We start from the raw sequence: 17,154 nt of genomic DNA, 5'->3' as shown, positions 1-17,154 counted from the left end.
AAAAAAAAAAAAAAAAAAAAAAAACAAAACAAAAAAACAAAAAAAACAAAAAAAACAAAGAACAAAACAAAACAAAAAAAACACCCAAAAAACAAACAAACACAAAATCAATGTGAATGTAGCTAATGCCACAGAGCTGTACACTTAAAATGGCAAAATTAGTGTTAAGTATATTTTGCCTGATTAAAAAAAAACATACAGCACATAAGATTTTATAAAACTGGAAATGACAGTAGAGATCATCTTGCCAAGAATATGGCTAGAAAATTTACCACTTCTAAGTCATTTTCTTCCAGTTTGGAATGCTGTGTCCCTACCCCACTCGCACCTTCCAACCCCTACCAAAATCATACTCCAGACTTAGTTCAAATGCTACCTCCCTAGTTTGAGGGTTATTGCACTTGATGTACTCACAGATAAGCAGGCTATTAATATGAAGCAAGTTATAAACACATATCTGGGGCTGAACAGAGAGGATGAAACCAGAGACATCAATTTAGAAGTTGTCAGACTAAAGTAGATGAGATTAACCACAATATGCAAAAGAAGAGGAATACACATAGTAGGCATTAATAAATAAGCATCTGTTGAATTGAATCTAACATGGGGCTTCTTAGAGGTGTATTATATTAAGTTTAAAGCTATTCCTATTTTGAGAAAAGAACATTTTAAGAAGGAACAAACTTTCCAACCTCCATTTTCTTTAAGTTTTATAAGAGAACTCCAAAACAAATGTTAACAATAAAAGAATATTCCAGAGGCATTGAGCATACATACACTGGCTGTAAGCACATACGGTTTCAGTGAAAAATAAGGAGAAGGCCAAAAAGCCATACAGACGATTCTGAAATATTTTACTTCATTCAATTCTTTTTTTTTTTCATAAATATTGGTGATGGTGGGTGGGAGGCAATATTTCCTTAACATACATAGAAATCTAAAGGCAATTTTCAGCAGCAAATAAAGGCATGATTCAAATTCTATTCAATGCCTGAGTGTCATTTTAAGATTTACATTGAACTAGAAAAATATTTAAAGATTATAAAAGATTATTCCAATATTATGAGATCAGAAGGGAAGGGTTTGCTTATTTTAGCACTCTTCATAAAGACTAACTTTGTCAGGAAAATCTGCCCAGTGAACTAAAATCTGCCCAGTGAACTGTGGTCATACTGATGTGTTTGTCTGGTTTTTAACTCTTGTTTTTAAAAATGAAGTTATACAGTGAGCTTAGTTAAAATGAATACCTAGTACATTTTCTGCATGTCTCAAGGAAATCACTACAACTGCATACAGTTTCAAAGAGCATATAATTTTCTCTCAGATGTAATAACCTTTTCCTCCAGCTTACAGTGAGGCCTTAGTTATGGATGACATCCTGTGTAAGAACAACCCATTTCCCAGTTTGTTCAATTAACTTGACTCACAAAATCCTCCATGTCACCTGAAATGGAACAATGGGCCACAATAAGTATGTAAGTTGACTGATAACACAGTCCCCTGATGGTACAAAGAGGATGTGGCCTTGACTTATGTTGACTACATGAAACAGAATCCTGTTCTATTTGACGTGATTTTAGTTTAGAAAAAAATACAAACCCACACAGTCATACTATGTTGTAATATAAATGGAAAATAAATGAGTTGGTCAATTTAAGAAAGTGATTTAAATAAATGGTATGAAAACGTTGTAAGATTATAGAATATTTCTTTCTCTGTGTGTATATACATATGTCTTGTAGAGAGACATATGTATATACACACACATTTATTTACTTTAAATAGATTCAGAACACAAATAGTCAACATAAGCCAGCTGCACATTTCTACAATTTTATCATAAAGCAACATGTTCTTCAAAGTAGTGTTTTATATCATAGAGTTTAGTTAATGATGGGAAGGAGATAAAAATAATTTGATTTAATCCCTTAAGAAGCTATCTTGGACAATGGTTTTGTAGCACTGGCTGGTCTGAGTACACTTTACAATCAAAATTTGGGACAAACAAAAAACTAGTTTTTAATTATTTAAAGATTAAGTAAATACTGGGTGACTAGTACATGTATACTACTGCGCTACTTAAAAAACACTCTATATGAAATCTTAGGAAAAGAAGATAGAGCTGTCACTCATTTTCCATGGGAGTATTGAATATGAATAAATAAGCAACCAATAAAATGGTCAAACCATATCAGTACCAATTTTCAATATATTATGGAATAGCCATTTTAAATAGGGCTTTTTAATATTTTAGGTCAGCAACCAAAAATAGTGTATTTGTCACAGGTGCCTAAAAGTAGCAAGGATTCAGGTTTGCCCTAGAGTGAGTCTGGAAATACTGGGATTCAATCCAGAAAGAGTAAACCAGAATGAGCAAATGATACACACACAGACACACACACACACACACACACACACACACACACACACGACAACAAATTCCTGGGGCTATGTACCACCAAGGAATTGTATGGGAATTAGGAGGAGAACCTAAAACTACTGAGACTGCGTAATCACTCATGAGATCTTTAAAAAAGAATATGATGAGCTGAATTAGCTTTTTAGGAACAAATATGACAGCAAAATTATCACACAAAGGAGCAAATAATTACGTATGTAGTAAAATAGAGTAATAGCTAACACTTAGAAGTAAATGTTGAAATTGGATAGAAATTACTAGCATTATCATCTCCTTTTGGAGGCCTTTTATTCATGCCACTCCTGAAAAGGACAGAAGTGACTACTTACTTATTTATGCATCATCTATACCTTGTACATACTTTAATCATAAAATTGGCATCATTTCAGTGCAAAACTGGACTGTGAGTGCCTTGACAGCAGTAGTGAGTTTGTTCACTTTTATATCTTCAGCATCTAATACAGTGTGTAATATATAGTGGCTGTTTGGCTGCTTAATGATTCATTCTACTATGCATTCATACCACATACATCCAATATTAGAATGTCAGGTTTTGTAAACAGGCAATGAAATTTGTGATAAATTTCTATATCAGTATTAACTAATATAGACACAGATAGATGGAAAGCGATGACAAAGTCACTAAGACGGCAGAGGAGATACCGTTTTAATCACACCCTCCCTCCACATATACATAAAAAGCCCCCAAATATAGACAGCTATCCACAAACCCAAGTAACCCTGGAAGGATTCAAGGGCCTATTTAACAATCTGCAGCAACACAGTGGAGCAAAAAAGAAAGAATATCTCCACAGAAAGGATCACTGATGACATCAGCATACCTGAGAGGCCAGGAAATGTCTAGGAACAAAGATGAAAGGTGGAGGCTATTGGTATCACTACACAGTAGAAGCCATCATGGTCCCCAGTGGCCTGCTCTGCAGAGGACACTGGCATCTCTTGCTACTGAGGTAGCCAACAGCCATTTCTGCCAGGGAACCCCAGAGAGGGATACATGACTACAAAACTCTCTCATCTCAAGAAGACATTCTTGAGCCACATGGAGAAAGAAGCCACCACTCTGAAAACTGGTGCAGCTCCAGACCTCCGAGTCATGGCCGCTCTACTAGTGCCTACACTCCAGACCCAGATTCTGTGTCTTCACTGAGCTCAACCATACCTCAGACATTGGAGCCACTGCCACAGTGAGCTAGCTCACACCCCAGGGCCCCGGAGTCAAGGTTTCTCTGAGTGTGCCTATGCTCCAGACATCCACACAGTCACCACTGAAAGCTAGCCTGTGTTCTGTACTCCAGACCAGCTGAGTGGTTGCACTGGACCCACCCACAGCTCAGATACTTGAGCCAATCACTGCCATAGTGAGCTAGCTCACATCCCAGGCTCTGGAGACAAGGTCCCTCTGAGCGTGCCTATGCTCCAGACATCAGCTCAGATGTTACAAACTGCTAGGCCCCACGCCACCCTCAGGGCCACTGTAGCTCTGTGCAGCAGTAGGGGGTATTCGTACCTAGGATGTTGGTATTACTATTGGCTTGGGCCCCAGAGCATGTCCCTCCAGATACGCCTATGCTTGAAGCCTTAGTTCTGTGGCCACTCCATGGGCATCACTCATTAGACACTAGTGCCACCTCAAGTGGGCCCACAAGCAGACCCAATGCCAAAAGGGATCTACTCAGCTATGATTTCTCTGGTGGAAGAAAAAGAGACTCGGGGGACCCTAGCAGCTCTTGCCACCAAAGACCTCAAACAGCCCTCGCCACTGTTGTAGACACCCAAGGTATTGACCACTGAGGATCCCTGCAATCTTTGTCAACACTAATCTCAAGTGACGAAGCTGCACAGGGACTATGCTCCTATGCCCTCATTGGAGCCAGAACCACTGCAACCCACCCAGCCATTGCTCTCACACTGTCCTACAGAGGAAGAAGGTCTTTTCACATTGAAACCTGTAATGTCTGGAAGAGGCGATTGCTCTACCAACTGCAGAGAAATCAACATAAGGCAATAATAAACATGAAAAACCAAGGAGACATCTCACCACCAAAAGAACACAGTAGTTTCCCAGTAGCTGACTCCAAATAAATGGAGATTTATAAACTGCCTGACAAATAATTTAAAATAATTGTGTCAAGGAAGCTCAGCAAACTTCGAGAAAATACAAAGAAACAAGTGAAATCAGGAAAACAATAAATGAACAAAATGATAAATTTAAAAAGTAGATTAAATCATTTTAAAAACTCAGAAATTTTAAAGCTGAAAAATACAATGAATGAAATGAAACAATACAATAAAGTGTCAATAGCAGAACTGATCAAACAGAAGAAAGAATCTGTGAACTTGAAGACAGGTTATTTGGTAAAGGTATAGATGGATATCCGAAGTTTTATTTGGTCAGCAGAGCATAAAATGATAGCATTAATTTTTGCGCAGGCCAACAGCTTAATTAGTTATACATATACTCTTTTTGGCCTATAGATCAACCAGTAACAACAAACACTTCCCTCCTTTTAAACCCTAAATAGCAAAGATCTAGCACAGCCTTCATTTGAAAAACTGCAATACAGTTTTCCAATCCTTCAAATGAAGGATAAACAATTTTAATTTTAAAGTGATTCAAATTCCAAACTAAGCTAGAGTTCGTGGGGGCTTTTTTTTTCAACTATTTATTATTCACATTTCAACAGACACGAATCCTGACTTCTAACTCTGGAACCCAAGAACCACTGGGTTTTACCAACCAGTTTTCTGCTATGTAGTAACATCTCCATCTGCTGGAACTTTAGGTGTCTGCTAATCCCATGATCCTGGAACCAGTACAAATCCAACTTTTATTTGGAGGGGGAGGCAGATGTTATTCCACTTAATTCCATTTTAACAAATATTTACCACGTGCTTAAGATGTGCCATACCCTGTGCTAAGGAATGTAAGTACCAGGACTGCTTAAGCTAAACTCCCTGCTATGAAGGAGCTCACAACCTGGTGGGGAAGAGAAATGTGTAAATAACTACCATAACTCAATGAAATAAGTGACATACTTACATGTCCCATCAATTCTGAGGTTAAGACAGTCAAGACCATTGAGAATAGTGTCTGGAAACCCAGGGGGATAGCTCTTTCCTGACAAAGGATGTCTCCAGGACCAGCTGCATTTCTGCTCCTCCATCAAACCAAAAGTTCAGGTGTGGAAAAGGGGTGCAGCTGAGTACTGGGATGCATTCAGGATACAGCTGCTAAATCTAACAACGGTTTATTTGGCACTATAAATGGAGCTGGATTCTGCCTGGAGGCCATAGACTGCCAAATCCTAATTTAAGACATTGCCTTTCAAAAAAATAGAATTAAAAAACTTCTAATGAAAATACCTTATGACTTAAATAATACAGCACACACATTACCTTTAAATATGACCCATAGTATTTTGTTACATATGAGCTGTCACATTGACTCAAGACAGTTATTTCTTGCTGAATGTCTTCTATTTCATCTTCGGCTTCCTCAAGGTCTATGATTTTAATAGCAACGACTTGCTGGGTACGGTTATCAATTCCTTTGAAAACTTCCCCAAATGAGCCTTTCCCAATGCGCTCTAATTTTGTGAACAGTTCTTCTGGATCAGCTATGTTATTCTAAAGGGAGTGGGGAAAGAGAAAAAGAAAGAACACAAATGTCTTGAATCAAATTTTTTTAATGAAGGAAAATAAATCACATAAGCCAGTAACAAATTTTTGTAAAAGCATACAAACTCCTTTGTGCTTTGTTAGAACAATTGTAATCCCAAACAGGCAGCTAGTCCATCTTCTAGTGAATCATACACACTAACCGAGCTTAGCTGATCCTGCTACCACAAACATTCTCACACAGCAAATATATCCGGTGCATGCCAAAACATCAGGCACTTTTTGGAATAAAGCCGCTGATTATACACAGTTTACACATTAATGCAAATGTAGCAACAGTGGGAGAATATCTAACCCAAGCTAAGGTGAACTGTTTAAGTTTCTAACATTCTGCCAATATTACCTTTTAACACTCCTCTCTCTCCAACTCGGATATCCCAATCATCTTAGCTACACTTCCAAACCGCCATCTAAATAACACAGACCACAAAAGACTCCAGGCTTTACAGGTCTTTGTTTTTCTTTAGTTGGAATCTTATCTATATGTAATGTTATCATCAATAGCTGAACTAAGATTCTGTACCTTTGTAATAATTGCTAGTAATCATGAGAAAATGGTAATACATTGAACTTTTTACAACTCATGTCACAGTGAAGATCCAGAATAATTTAACACTTCACTACAATAAAATCTGGAATAAACATAGGCTTTTAAGGTTAACAAATGTATAGGCATGACTTAGATTTATAAATTCACTGTTGTTTCCTGATTCAGAAATATTCTGTATCTTATAATATACAATTTTGAATTAAAATTTTACCCCAAGACAAACTTTATATACTTACTTAAACTCATATTGCTGAAAATATACTGCTGATCAAGTAGAAACTCAAGATTGCCAACCCTGCCAAAAGCACATTAAGTGCTTTATTAATCAAAAACTTTGAGTTCCTTCAAAATATAAGAGGATTCTATAAAGTTCTGGTGAGCTATCATGTCTAATTTGTTAACTGGACCTAGAATATCTGTTCATTTACTACAGTTTTACCTAGTTTCACTTCATCATCAATTTCAGAAGACAATTATGGAGTTAGCATGTCCCTTTTATCTTCCTTTATTAGACAAAGAGGCCATTGAAAATACTGTTTTTCTCTTATCAAGTTCATTGCACCATGATCACCAAATGCACACATTACTACTCCAGTAAACCACTACCTTTTGAGGTAACTCCAAAACTCATGACTGCTTTTAAAGAATTTCACCAAGTTCTCTTTTTACATAGCCTAAAATACAGTTTGTACATGACCTGTTTACCTTATAAGCTTCCCCATTCTCTCTGATTGGATTTTTTTTCCATTTCTAAAAGTTGTGCTTTCCATATAGAAGTCTCTGAGACTGCAAGCTACTTGTGTATCCCCACCCACCTCCAGTACCCACATGGAACAAACACATCTTGAGCTTTCCATATGGGCTTTTAAAAATAGCTTAGGCTTCCAGTAGGTTGCAAATGCATTTTTAATGCCCATATTTTGTTATAATACCTTCTCAAAAACTTGAGTGCCATCATTATTGATTTCCTTGGTGTCCTCTTTTACCAAGACATTGTATTTCATTGTGACTACTAATACATAGTGGCTAACCCGCAGTTACCTCTTCCTAGTTTTGGTGATGGTTCTTGGCTTTGTAATACCTTGTGGAAAAAATACTTACTACATAGCTTGATGGGTTCACCTCCTTATAACTTCCTTTGGAAAAAAAGTATTTCTGTTTTTCTGATACAGTTATAAAACAATTCTAAAATTTGGAAATGTATCATTTATTTGAAGATACATAGGATATATCTTCTGATAAGACACTCTGCGAAGTGTATGTATTCATTAACTTTATAACAAGAATCTTCTGTTGTTAAGGGAAAAAAATGAACTCTTAAACTTCCTAATTAGTGTTTTAAAAGGATTTGATTGAAACAATCAACCTCAGGGAGGATATGGCTATTCCTTGCTTCCTACAATAAATGGGTTCTTGCAAATATGTAAATCAAAAATTTTCAAACGAGGTCACATTTTGCATTTTAAAGAAGCACTGAAGTAAACTCTAATCCATGGATATAGTTTGAGATTTTAAATTGAGGAATAGCAAGTTAGACACAGAAAAAGAGAAAGATCCATCATTTACACAATGTTTGCACTTCCTACTCTTTTATTTTGGGTCTAACAATGCTCCTACAAAACACCAACTTTCAGAGTGGAGGGAATCATGAAAACAAGATTTCACTAATATAACCTCACTTCCCTACCTAGCTAAGGGATAGAGACCCCTGCCCCATTTACTAATCCTGAATCCCTGATAGATAATACAAAAGTTATAACTCCCCCTTCATCATTTTAAACCAAAGTATCCTAAGGCTTTATTAAGACAGGTTTCCTTCCTGCTTTTATCACAAGGGCAAAGATCAAATAAATAAATAGCAAACATCCCAAGGAATGCAATTAAAAGCCACCTAAATAAAGAATCTAGTTTGCCTAATCATTCCCATCATTCTTTGGAACCTCTAAGAAAAGTCAGCTCCCTCTCCATCCAAATCAAATATTCTTTTAAGAATACTGAAATTCTAACCCAAATGCCCATCAATGACAGACTGGATAAAGAAAATGTGGCACATATACACCATGGAATACTATGCAGCCATAAAAAAGGATGAGTTCATGTCCTTTTCAAGGACATGGATGAAACTGGAAACCATCATTCTCAGCAAAGTAACACAAGAAGAGAAAACCAAACACTGCATGTTCTCACTCATAAGTGGGAGTTGAAAAATGAGAACACATGGAAATAGGGAGGGCAACATCATACACCAGGGCCTGTCAGGGGGTGGGACCTTGGGGAGGGATAGTATTAGCAGAAATACCCAATATAAATGATGAGTTGATGGGTGCAGCAAACCAACATGGCACATGTATACCTATGTAACAAACCTGCACGTTGTGCACATGTACCCCAGAACTTAAAGTATAATAATAAAAAATACTGAAATTTCTAAATATTCCTTACCTCTACTGCAAAAATCACAATTTATTACTCTATCTGCGTTTGTGTTGCCTTCTCAAAGCTGCCCAAAAAAAGAGCTCTATGTTCTGTAGTGTCAAATAGGAGGAACTGCTAAATTAAGCTCATATTGACTTATTAATGGCAGACGATTTCCACATGCCATACCAAAACAGGGCTACGAAAATGAAAACCTCAAAGATCCACCTCCTCAGGGCAATCAGATTATTCCTTGGCCCTGTTTTATCTGTTATTTAACTTGAATTTGCACTCTTCAACTATAAGTACACTGTTAGAAATTTAAGTCTTATTCAGAAGGTATCATTACCACTAAAACAACAATAACAACAACAACTATTTAGTATGGAAATACTCTGAAGAAGTCCAAAAGGAAACAATGTTAGGTGAACATCTTGCTTGTCTCCTGTGCAAAGTCAGGAGCAGATAGAAGAAGGCTTCTTGGATACTTAAACCACAGAAACAGAGAGCTGAAAGAACTCTTACAAGTTCTCTAGGTGCTCTCCAATCCTGGCTATACATTACCACCTATATCACTTTTAAAATGTGGATACCTAGGCTTTACCCCAAAACTACTGATTCAGCCTATCTGAGATTGGGGCTTTGCAACCAATACTTCTGAAAAGGCACCCCAGATGATTCCTGTGTACTCATTTGAATACTAGTCTCGACATCAGCACTTGGGAACCACTAAGCAGATGGATGTGAAATTTGTATCCTTGATTACAGGGAACCCATTATTCTTATTTTTCCCAGGCAAGCATATGGGTCTCATCTAATTCTGTACATTAAAAGTGGACAACTTGGAGATTAAAGTAAAACTAAGAGGAATTTGGCATTTACTATACATACCTATATTTTTAAAAATGAATTCTACAATACTTCTTCTAAGGATATGTCTCTAAAATTAGCACTGGTGACCCTTGAACTACATGGGCTTGAACTGTATAGGTTCACTTACACACGAATTTGTTTTCAACCAAACACAGATCAAAGATACAATATTTCCAGAATGTGAAACCCATGTATAGGGAAGGCTGACTTTTCATATATGTGGGTTCCGCAGGGTCGACTGCATGACTTGAGTATGCACCAATTTTGGTATACACAGGAGAAGAAGGTATCCTGGAACCCCGAGGGATGACTCAAGATTAGAAACATAATGTTTGTCAAAACACAAGCAACATATCCCATACTCTTTGTATACATATTCTTAAACATTGTTTATACCCAATATAGTCTATGTATCATCGATAGGGCCTATAATAGGTTAAGATGTGATTGATGACAGAGTTTTGAGGATAACAGCCAACATTGATGAAGGATAAAAGTTTAGATCTAGTTAGTAGAAAATGGGTCAACTTGTGGAGGGGGGCATTAGGAATTGGTGGCCAGGAGAAACAAGAACATTGAAGACAGATTTAGAATTAGTCTTGGAGTTCTCGCAGAATGGGGACCTGGAGAGCAAAATGTGGGAAAGAACCAAGGTAAAGAATCTAGTTCTTTGAATTTGAGCGAGCTAACTAAGACCCCCAGTAAGACTCTGGGACTGAGAGTGAAAACATAATAGATGTAAGGAAGAGGAGGCAGATTTCTCACAGGATTTGACCTGGAAGGGTTCAACTCAGGTGTCCTAAAAGAATCTTCCAGAACTAAGAACCAAGCTGAGTAAGGTTGAATTGTTTTGCACCTGCCTTCCTACCTTAATAAAGCCCATACTACGAATGCTGTAGCTATAAAATAACTTTTTGCTACAGCATTTACAAAGACTGGCCTATATGTAGGCCTATCAGTGACTCATTGATGAGGAGGAGTGTTACAGGAAATAATGAGCAAATAATGTGCTAATGATATCAAGGCTTAAAAGAAGATTTCTTACTTCCTTGAAGTCCTCAAGTGGGAACACCAGGAGTGACTTGCAGTGAATACAAAGTGCCCTGACAATCACAGAGAGCAACTAAAAACTTCAGCCTAACAATGTACTAAACCAGAGATACACCTAGTTAGCTACCTGTTTAAATTAATCAAATCAGTTCTCCCAGGCTAGAGATGAAATGCTTTTCTGGATTACTTCCATGTATATACAGTTTCCTGTCATCTCTGTCATCTAAGAAGCAGAATGCATATAAATAAAAGTCATTCTCTAGTTGGTTTATGGGCCTCAAATTAAATTACTATTCTATTATGATCGCCTGTGTTAAGATTTTTCACTTGCCCTTATGAACATTGCCTAAAATGTTTGCTGAATGTTTCCTAATCAAGATATCATTTAAAAAAAAAAAAAAGGAGATTTAGGCCAGGTGCAGTGGCTCATGCCTATAATCCCAGCACTTTGGGAGGCTGAGACAGGTGGATCATTTGAGCTCAGCTGAGTCCGAGACAAGGCTGGGCAACAGGGTGAAACCCTATCTCTACTAAAAAAGAAATACAAAAAATTAGCCAGGCATGGTGGCACGTGCCTGTGGTCCCAGCTACTCAGGAGGCTGAGGTGGGAGGACCACCTGAGCCTAGAAGGGCGAGGCTACAGTGAACCATGATGACACCACTGCACTCCAGCCTGGGCAACACAGTGAGAGCCTTTCTCAAAACAAAACAAAACAAAACAAAACAAACAAACAAACAAAAACAGAATTTTAATGTCAACAGCCGTATAACTCTTACCAGTGCTGAGTTCGAGAAAACGGGACACTATCTTTTTTAAGTGCCAGATATAATCCAAATACAATTGACTGCTCTCTCAATCACAGGCTTTTAGAAATGGAAGGAAATGTACATAGGTCATTCAATCCAACTCTTTATCATCACCATCAGCAACAAGCATTTATTGTATACCCGTTTTGTCCTAGGCTAGGATCACTAAATGGAAGCTATGTAATTTAAGGCCATTTATGTTAAAATGATGGTAAGTCTTAGAGAAGTTAAGAAGAGATACAGACTCTTGAAATTAAAAGAATTAGATAATCTTTGAGATGAACAGGAACTTAGCAAACTTGTCCAAAATCTATTTTTACAGGGAGGAAACTATACCCTGGAGAGGTTACAAATTGTTCAAAGATAAAAGGTAGTTAACTAGTAGCAAAGCTTAAATCTGAACGCAGATCTCTTGACTGTTATGTCTAAGGTTCCTTCACTACAGCTAGGATTTATTTGTAATTTAAACTATAACCCCTTTTTCTATAAAAGCAAAATTATTTTCCATCGTAAAGAGATCACACAATTGTCTAATGTCTACTCTACTATTCCAATGCTTAAAGAATTTGAAAAATTTAAACTTAAGAGAATTGAAAAAATTTAAAATAGGACTTTTCTATATTTCAACTGATATAATTTTTATTAATTTTTTAAATTGACAAAATTGTATGTATTTATCATATACAACAAGATGTTTTGAAATATACAGTATATACATTGTGAAATGACTAAATCTAGCTAATTAACATGCATTACATGCTATATTTCTTATCTTTGTGGTGAGAACACTTAACATCCACTCTGTTAGTATTTTTCAAGAATACAACATATTATTATTAATTATATCACCATGTTGTGTAGTATATCTTCTGAACCTATTCCTCCTAACTAAAATTTTCTATCCTTTCCTTCATTTGCAACAACACGGATGATCCTGCAAGATAGTATGCTAAGTGAAGAAAGCTAGGCACAGAAAGACAAATACTGCATTATCTCACTCACATGTGTAATCTAAAAAATTGACCTCATAGAACTAGAGTAGAGTGGTAACCAGACTGGTGGTTAGGGGTTGGTGGGAAAGATGTTGGTGAAAATGATACAATTTTTTAATAATTGTTGAACCACTATGCAATTGATTGGCCCCCATATGTATGCACAACTACCAAATATTTCATATTACAATTTTAAAGAAAAATGATTCGTAAGTAATCTTGACTTTCTGGCATTTCTCAGACTATTTTTTTTTCCATGTCAATAACTAGACTGGAATGGGCTAGCCTCTAGAGTGTAGGAGATAAAGTAGTGATGCCATTCCATATCATGATTCCCATAGGATCCAGTGTCAAGAATCCAACAGCTCCAATTCCAGCTTTGTCAGTGATTTGTTGTAGATTTCAGTAACTCTTAATACTAAGGTTTCCAGTTCTGTTCATTTAAAAACCCCCACAAATTGATGAAATTGTCCAGGAATAAAAAACAACATTTAGCATCAATTGTTAATTTTGTGCTAGGTTTATGCAGGCCTAGAATTGTTCAAATGACCATGCATGCTCAGATTACTTTAATAATGAGAAGAATAAAATAAACTCCCCACAAAATTTTCTCCAACCTTTGAAGAATGTGATGTTATCAGAGTAATTTTTTACTTTGCACAACTTCAGGTTCATACTACAAGTTATCAGATAAAATTTTATGGAATTCTTAAGAGATCCCTGTGATTTATATTTCTAAAGTAAAATACTTAGCTCCACTATATTTTGCATATGACAGAATAAGAACTAAGATAAAAATTAAGTATGTCTGTATATGTTTCAAATTAAACATGAAGAATTTGGCTTGAGGTTAAATTTCTTTATGTGGACAGTCATTTAAATTTGTATTTCCATATTTATAAGGGCTCAAAATATTTTAACTAAGTGTACAATGAAAATGTTATTAGCTTACCTATTTTTGTGGTAAACTTTCTCAAAGTTTATTATAACTTGCCTTTGCAACATAAAGTAGCAGTCAAATTCCCAGATTTTACATGCATGAAATGAGATAAATGAAATGTAGTAGGGATATGTCGTTACATCAACCCTGGGCTTCCTTGTGGTCATCAGACAGCATTTTATCAACTCACAGTTGACTCCTTATCTTTACCCACCTACTTAAAAGGCAGTTTTGAGATGAATGAGGCAACAGCACTCCAATCCTGGTCTCAGTGGTGAAGCACAAAGTCAAAGGTCTCACACAGTATTATTTCATACTATTAAGGCAACTCTTTAAACTTTCAGCAATTTTGTGCATAGCAGCAAGAAAAATGTGTTCATACGGCAGAAATAAAATTAAATGTATAAGTACTTTTTCATCTTCTCTTTATTTTATTATTCTTATTTTTAAATGCATCTCATTAGCAAAAATACTTAGAATGAGATATTTTAGTAAAGGATAACTTCATTAAAATTATTACAAAAGATTTTGACATAGTGTATGAATAACAGCAGTTTGAGGAGTTTCTCCTGACTAATAATTTTGAGTCTACTTAATCTTTAAGAACAAAAGAATAATTGATAATATTCCTTCATCTTAATTCCTCCTACTCACGATAGGATAGGAGAAGAGCTTCCTCTGCCTCCTAACTTGCATTCCTCTTTTTACCCCAGCTCAGATCAGAGGAAAAGAACAAGCAAGCAAGCAGGATACATTCTGGGATGCGAAGAATGCTGTTCTTTACATGTTTGTAAGACAGTTCATTTTACAATGGAGTAAAGAAGAATGAGACATTTCTTTGATTCTATTGTCACTTAACCACATGTCACATTTTTCCAAAGAAAAATGAAATATGGAAAGAACGAGAATAAATTTAATAACTTTCCTTATCTTAAAAATCCTCAAGCAAGAACCAAAGTCATAATAGGCAGCACTTTCATTAGCTCCATTTCACAAATATGGAGGTCTTCACATTCCTGTTATTTTAATTAAAAGTAGAAACGTCAGATTATTTCATTCAACCAGGTAAATCATCTTTGGATATAAGCCCTTTTAAGTGAAAAGAAATAACTAATTTTGTGTTTTTTGTTTTTTACTGACTCTCTGGGATCTGAAGTTCCCTTAAACCTTTAATTATATCCATGGGTAAAGGGAAGGAAACATCCTGCAAACAATCACATTCTTCTCTCAATAAACCAAAAGTCAAGGCTATCATCACAATAAATGCTGGATGCAAATTCCATTGCATCATTTAGCTAATTCCTCTCTGACCTTACAGCCATTCCAAAGGAAAAAAGAGGTCTGGTTTCTCATAAGTACTACAGAGGTAAAGAGAGCAGAGAGGTCAGGAAAAAATTGACTTAATTTCGCTTATCTTGAAAATTACAAGAAATCAGTGATTTAATGTCGATTTCACCATCTGTATGAGGGAGAGAGGTGTATTCAATCTTTAAATCCCTTACTGCTCTGAAGCTGTGTGAATCTGTGAAGTATTAGAAGCCAAGTCCCTTTGTTCCCCTTCCTTCATCACTAGCAATCACCAACCCTAGTTTTGAAACAAGGTAATGGATTCATTGGTACTGGTCATGTGGCCAAGCCTATAACAGCACACAATAGCTCAAATGAAAATTATATACCACGCCATTGTTCCAGTAAGAAATTCAAAATCACTAGTAGACCGTATTCAAGCCCTAGCACTCTAATACTGTAATGAAGTGGGCCTAGACACCAAGAATAGATAAAGAGCAGTAGAATGAGTCATTGTCCAGACTGATTTCTCATCCTTCACACTGGCCATGTCCCACTATATACACGTGACTATCACGGAGGAAGTCAAGGGGTTCATACAGCTCATACAGGACCTAAATAAGGACCTAATAAGTTCAGCTCACACAGGACCTAAAGTTCTATTTGTCTTTCTCTCCTAGTTGTGAAGTAAATTCACTCAGAACATAAAGCAGTACTCAGAAAGTAACATATATATATATATGCTTCTCTATATAGATAGACGTTATATAGATCTATACATGTTTCTCTCTCTCTCTCTATATATATATATATAGATCTCTCTCTATGTGTGTAACATAAATATATATGTCTCCACACACACACACACGCACACAGAGAGAGAGAGAGAGAGAGAGAGAATTTGAACATCCAGTGAAACTAAGTTTCCAAAGGGAAAATTCCAGGGATATCTTAACATATTTCAAGCCCAATGCTTCAGTAGGTAATACCTTAGACATACAAACTTAAATACAGTGATCCATTAGGAAATGACTCTATTTTTAAATTTTTGAGCCTTTGACTCTTGCCATTTTCTCAGTCTACAATACCTTGCTCTCCTTCTCCATCTCTGAAAATCGCATCTTTAATTAAAAACAAAACAAGCCTTCTCATCCCCCTAGGGGAACCTGATTAACCAATCCATTGCTTCATCTTCTGCCCTCCCACAGGAGTTTACTTGTGCCTCCATTAGAGCACACATTTTACTATGTTTGCATTCTCTTTCATTGCCATGACTTTCTATTTTCAATAGCAGGCTTATTAAGGATAGGGCTCTGCCTTACTCAGTGGCAGCTATCCTCACAGTATCCAGTACGGCCCTTTATACACCATGGCAGTTGGATGTTTGCAGGGTATTTACCTGGGGACCCTCCTAAAATGAAATCCTTGGCATGTGATTATCTTTTCATTTGCAACTTGACTTCTGACTTTTGGCGAAAGGGAGACTATATTCAGTAAACTGACGGATGTTAACAAAGGTATGAAATTTTAAGTCAATCCCTATTTTCATGTGATTAACATAATAAAAACTTTGCGAAGTCACAACGTTGAGATTTTTTTCTTTCAACTGGAGACAGTTATTCGGGTTGCAAAACAGCAATTCTCGAAAGAATATGGAGCTATACTCAAAGAAGAGTTGGTAGTAGCCACACACACAAGGATGCATATCAGTGGTATATATAAATCTGATTCTAGAAGCACATCTGCAATCACTATTAACCAGAACCACATGACTACTATATGTCCTGGAGCATCCAGGATGATTTCATACTCTAATGCAAAGATTAGAGGCCTTGAAGAGCCACAGTTTGCATACCACTCTGCTGTAAATTTCTTTTAATTTCATTGTGCTAAATACATACAGAAATACACAATTCAACCAGGTATCAGGTTTAACCAGGAGCATTAATGTTAAAATTACAGGGATTATTACTGACTAAACAGGAGGTTACATAAATATGGCCTGGGATTGATAACAAGCCCTAACTATAAAATATTCATTTGGAAAGGGGGAAAAGGCCATACAATGAAAGAAAGACAAAGACTCTGTTAATATATGAATGATAAAACAGGTATCCTAATT

At 36.4% G+C, this 17,154-nt stretch overlaps 1 protein-coding gene across 3 annotated transcripts in view; it reads right to left on the bottom strand.

Moving 5' to 3' along the window:
- Window positions 1-17,154, bottom strand: part of STK26 (serine/threonine kinase 26) — a 70,724-nt gene that overhangs the window by 15,887 nt on the left and 37,683 nt on the right. For all 3 annotated transcript variants that reach the window (XM_058441740.1, XM_032757620.2, XM_032757619.2), the window contains one exon: window positions 5,837-6,067. In XM_058441740.1, the coding sequence (XP_058297723.1) occupies window positions 5,837-6,067 (231 nt within the window). The remainder of the gene's footprint in view (window positions 1-5,836; window positions 6,068-17,154) is intronic.

The sequence above is a fragment of the Hylobates moloch genome, unplaced genomic scaffold (genome assembly GCF_009828535.3).
Source record: "Hylobates moloch isolate HMO894 unplaced genomic scaffold, HMol_V3 SCAFFOLD_7, whole genome shotgun sequence".
Classification (NCBI taxonomy): Eukaryota; Metazoa; Chordata; class Mammalia; order Primates; family Hylobatidae; genus Hylobates; species Hylobates moloch.
The sequence above is the reverse complement of the archived record's forward strand: the minus strand, read 5'-3'. Positions and strand labels throughout refer to the sequence as shown.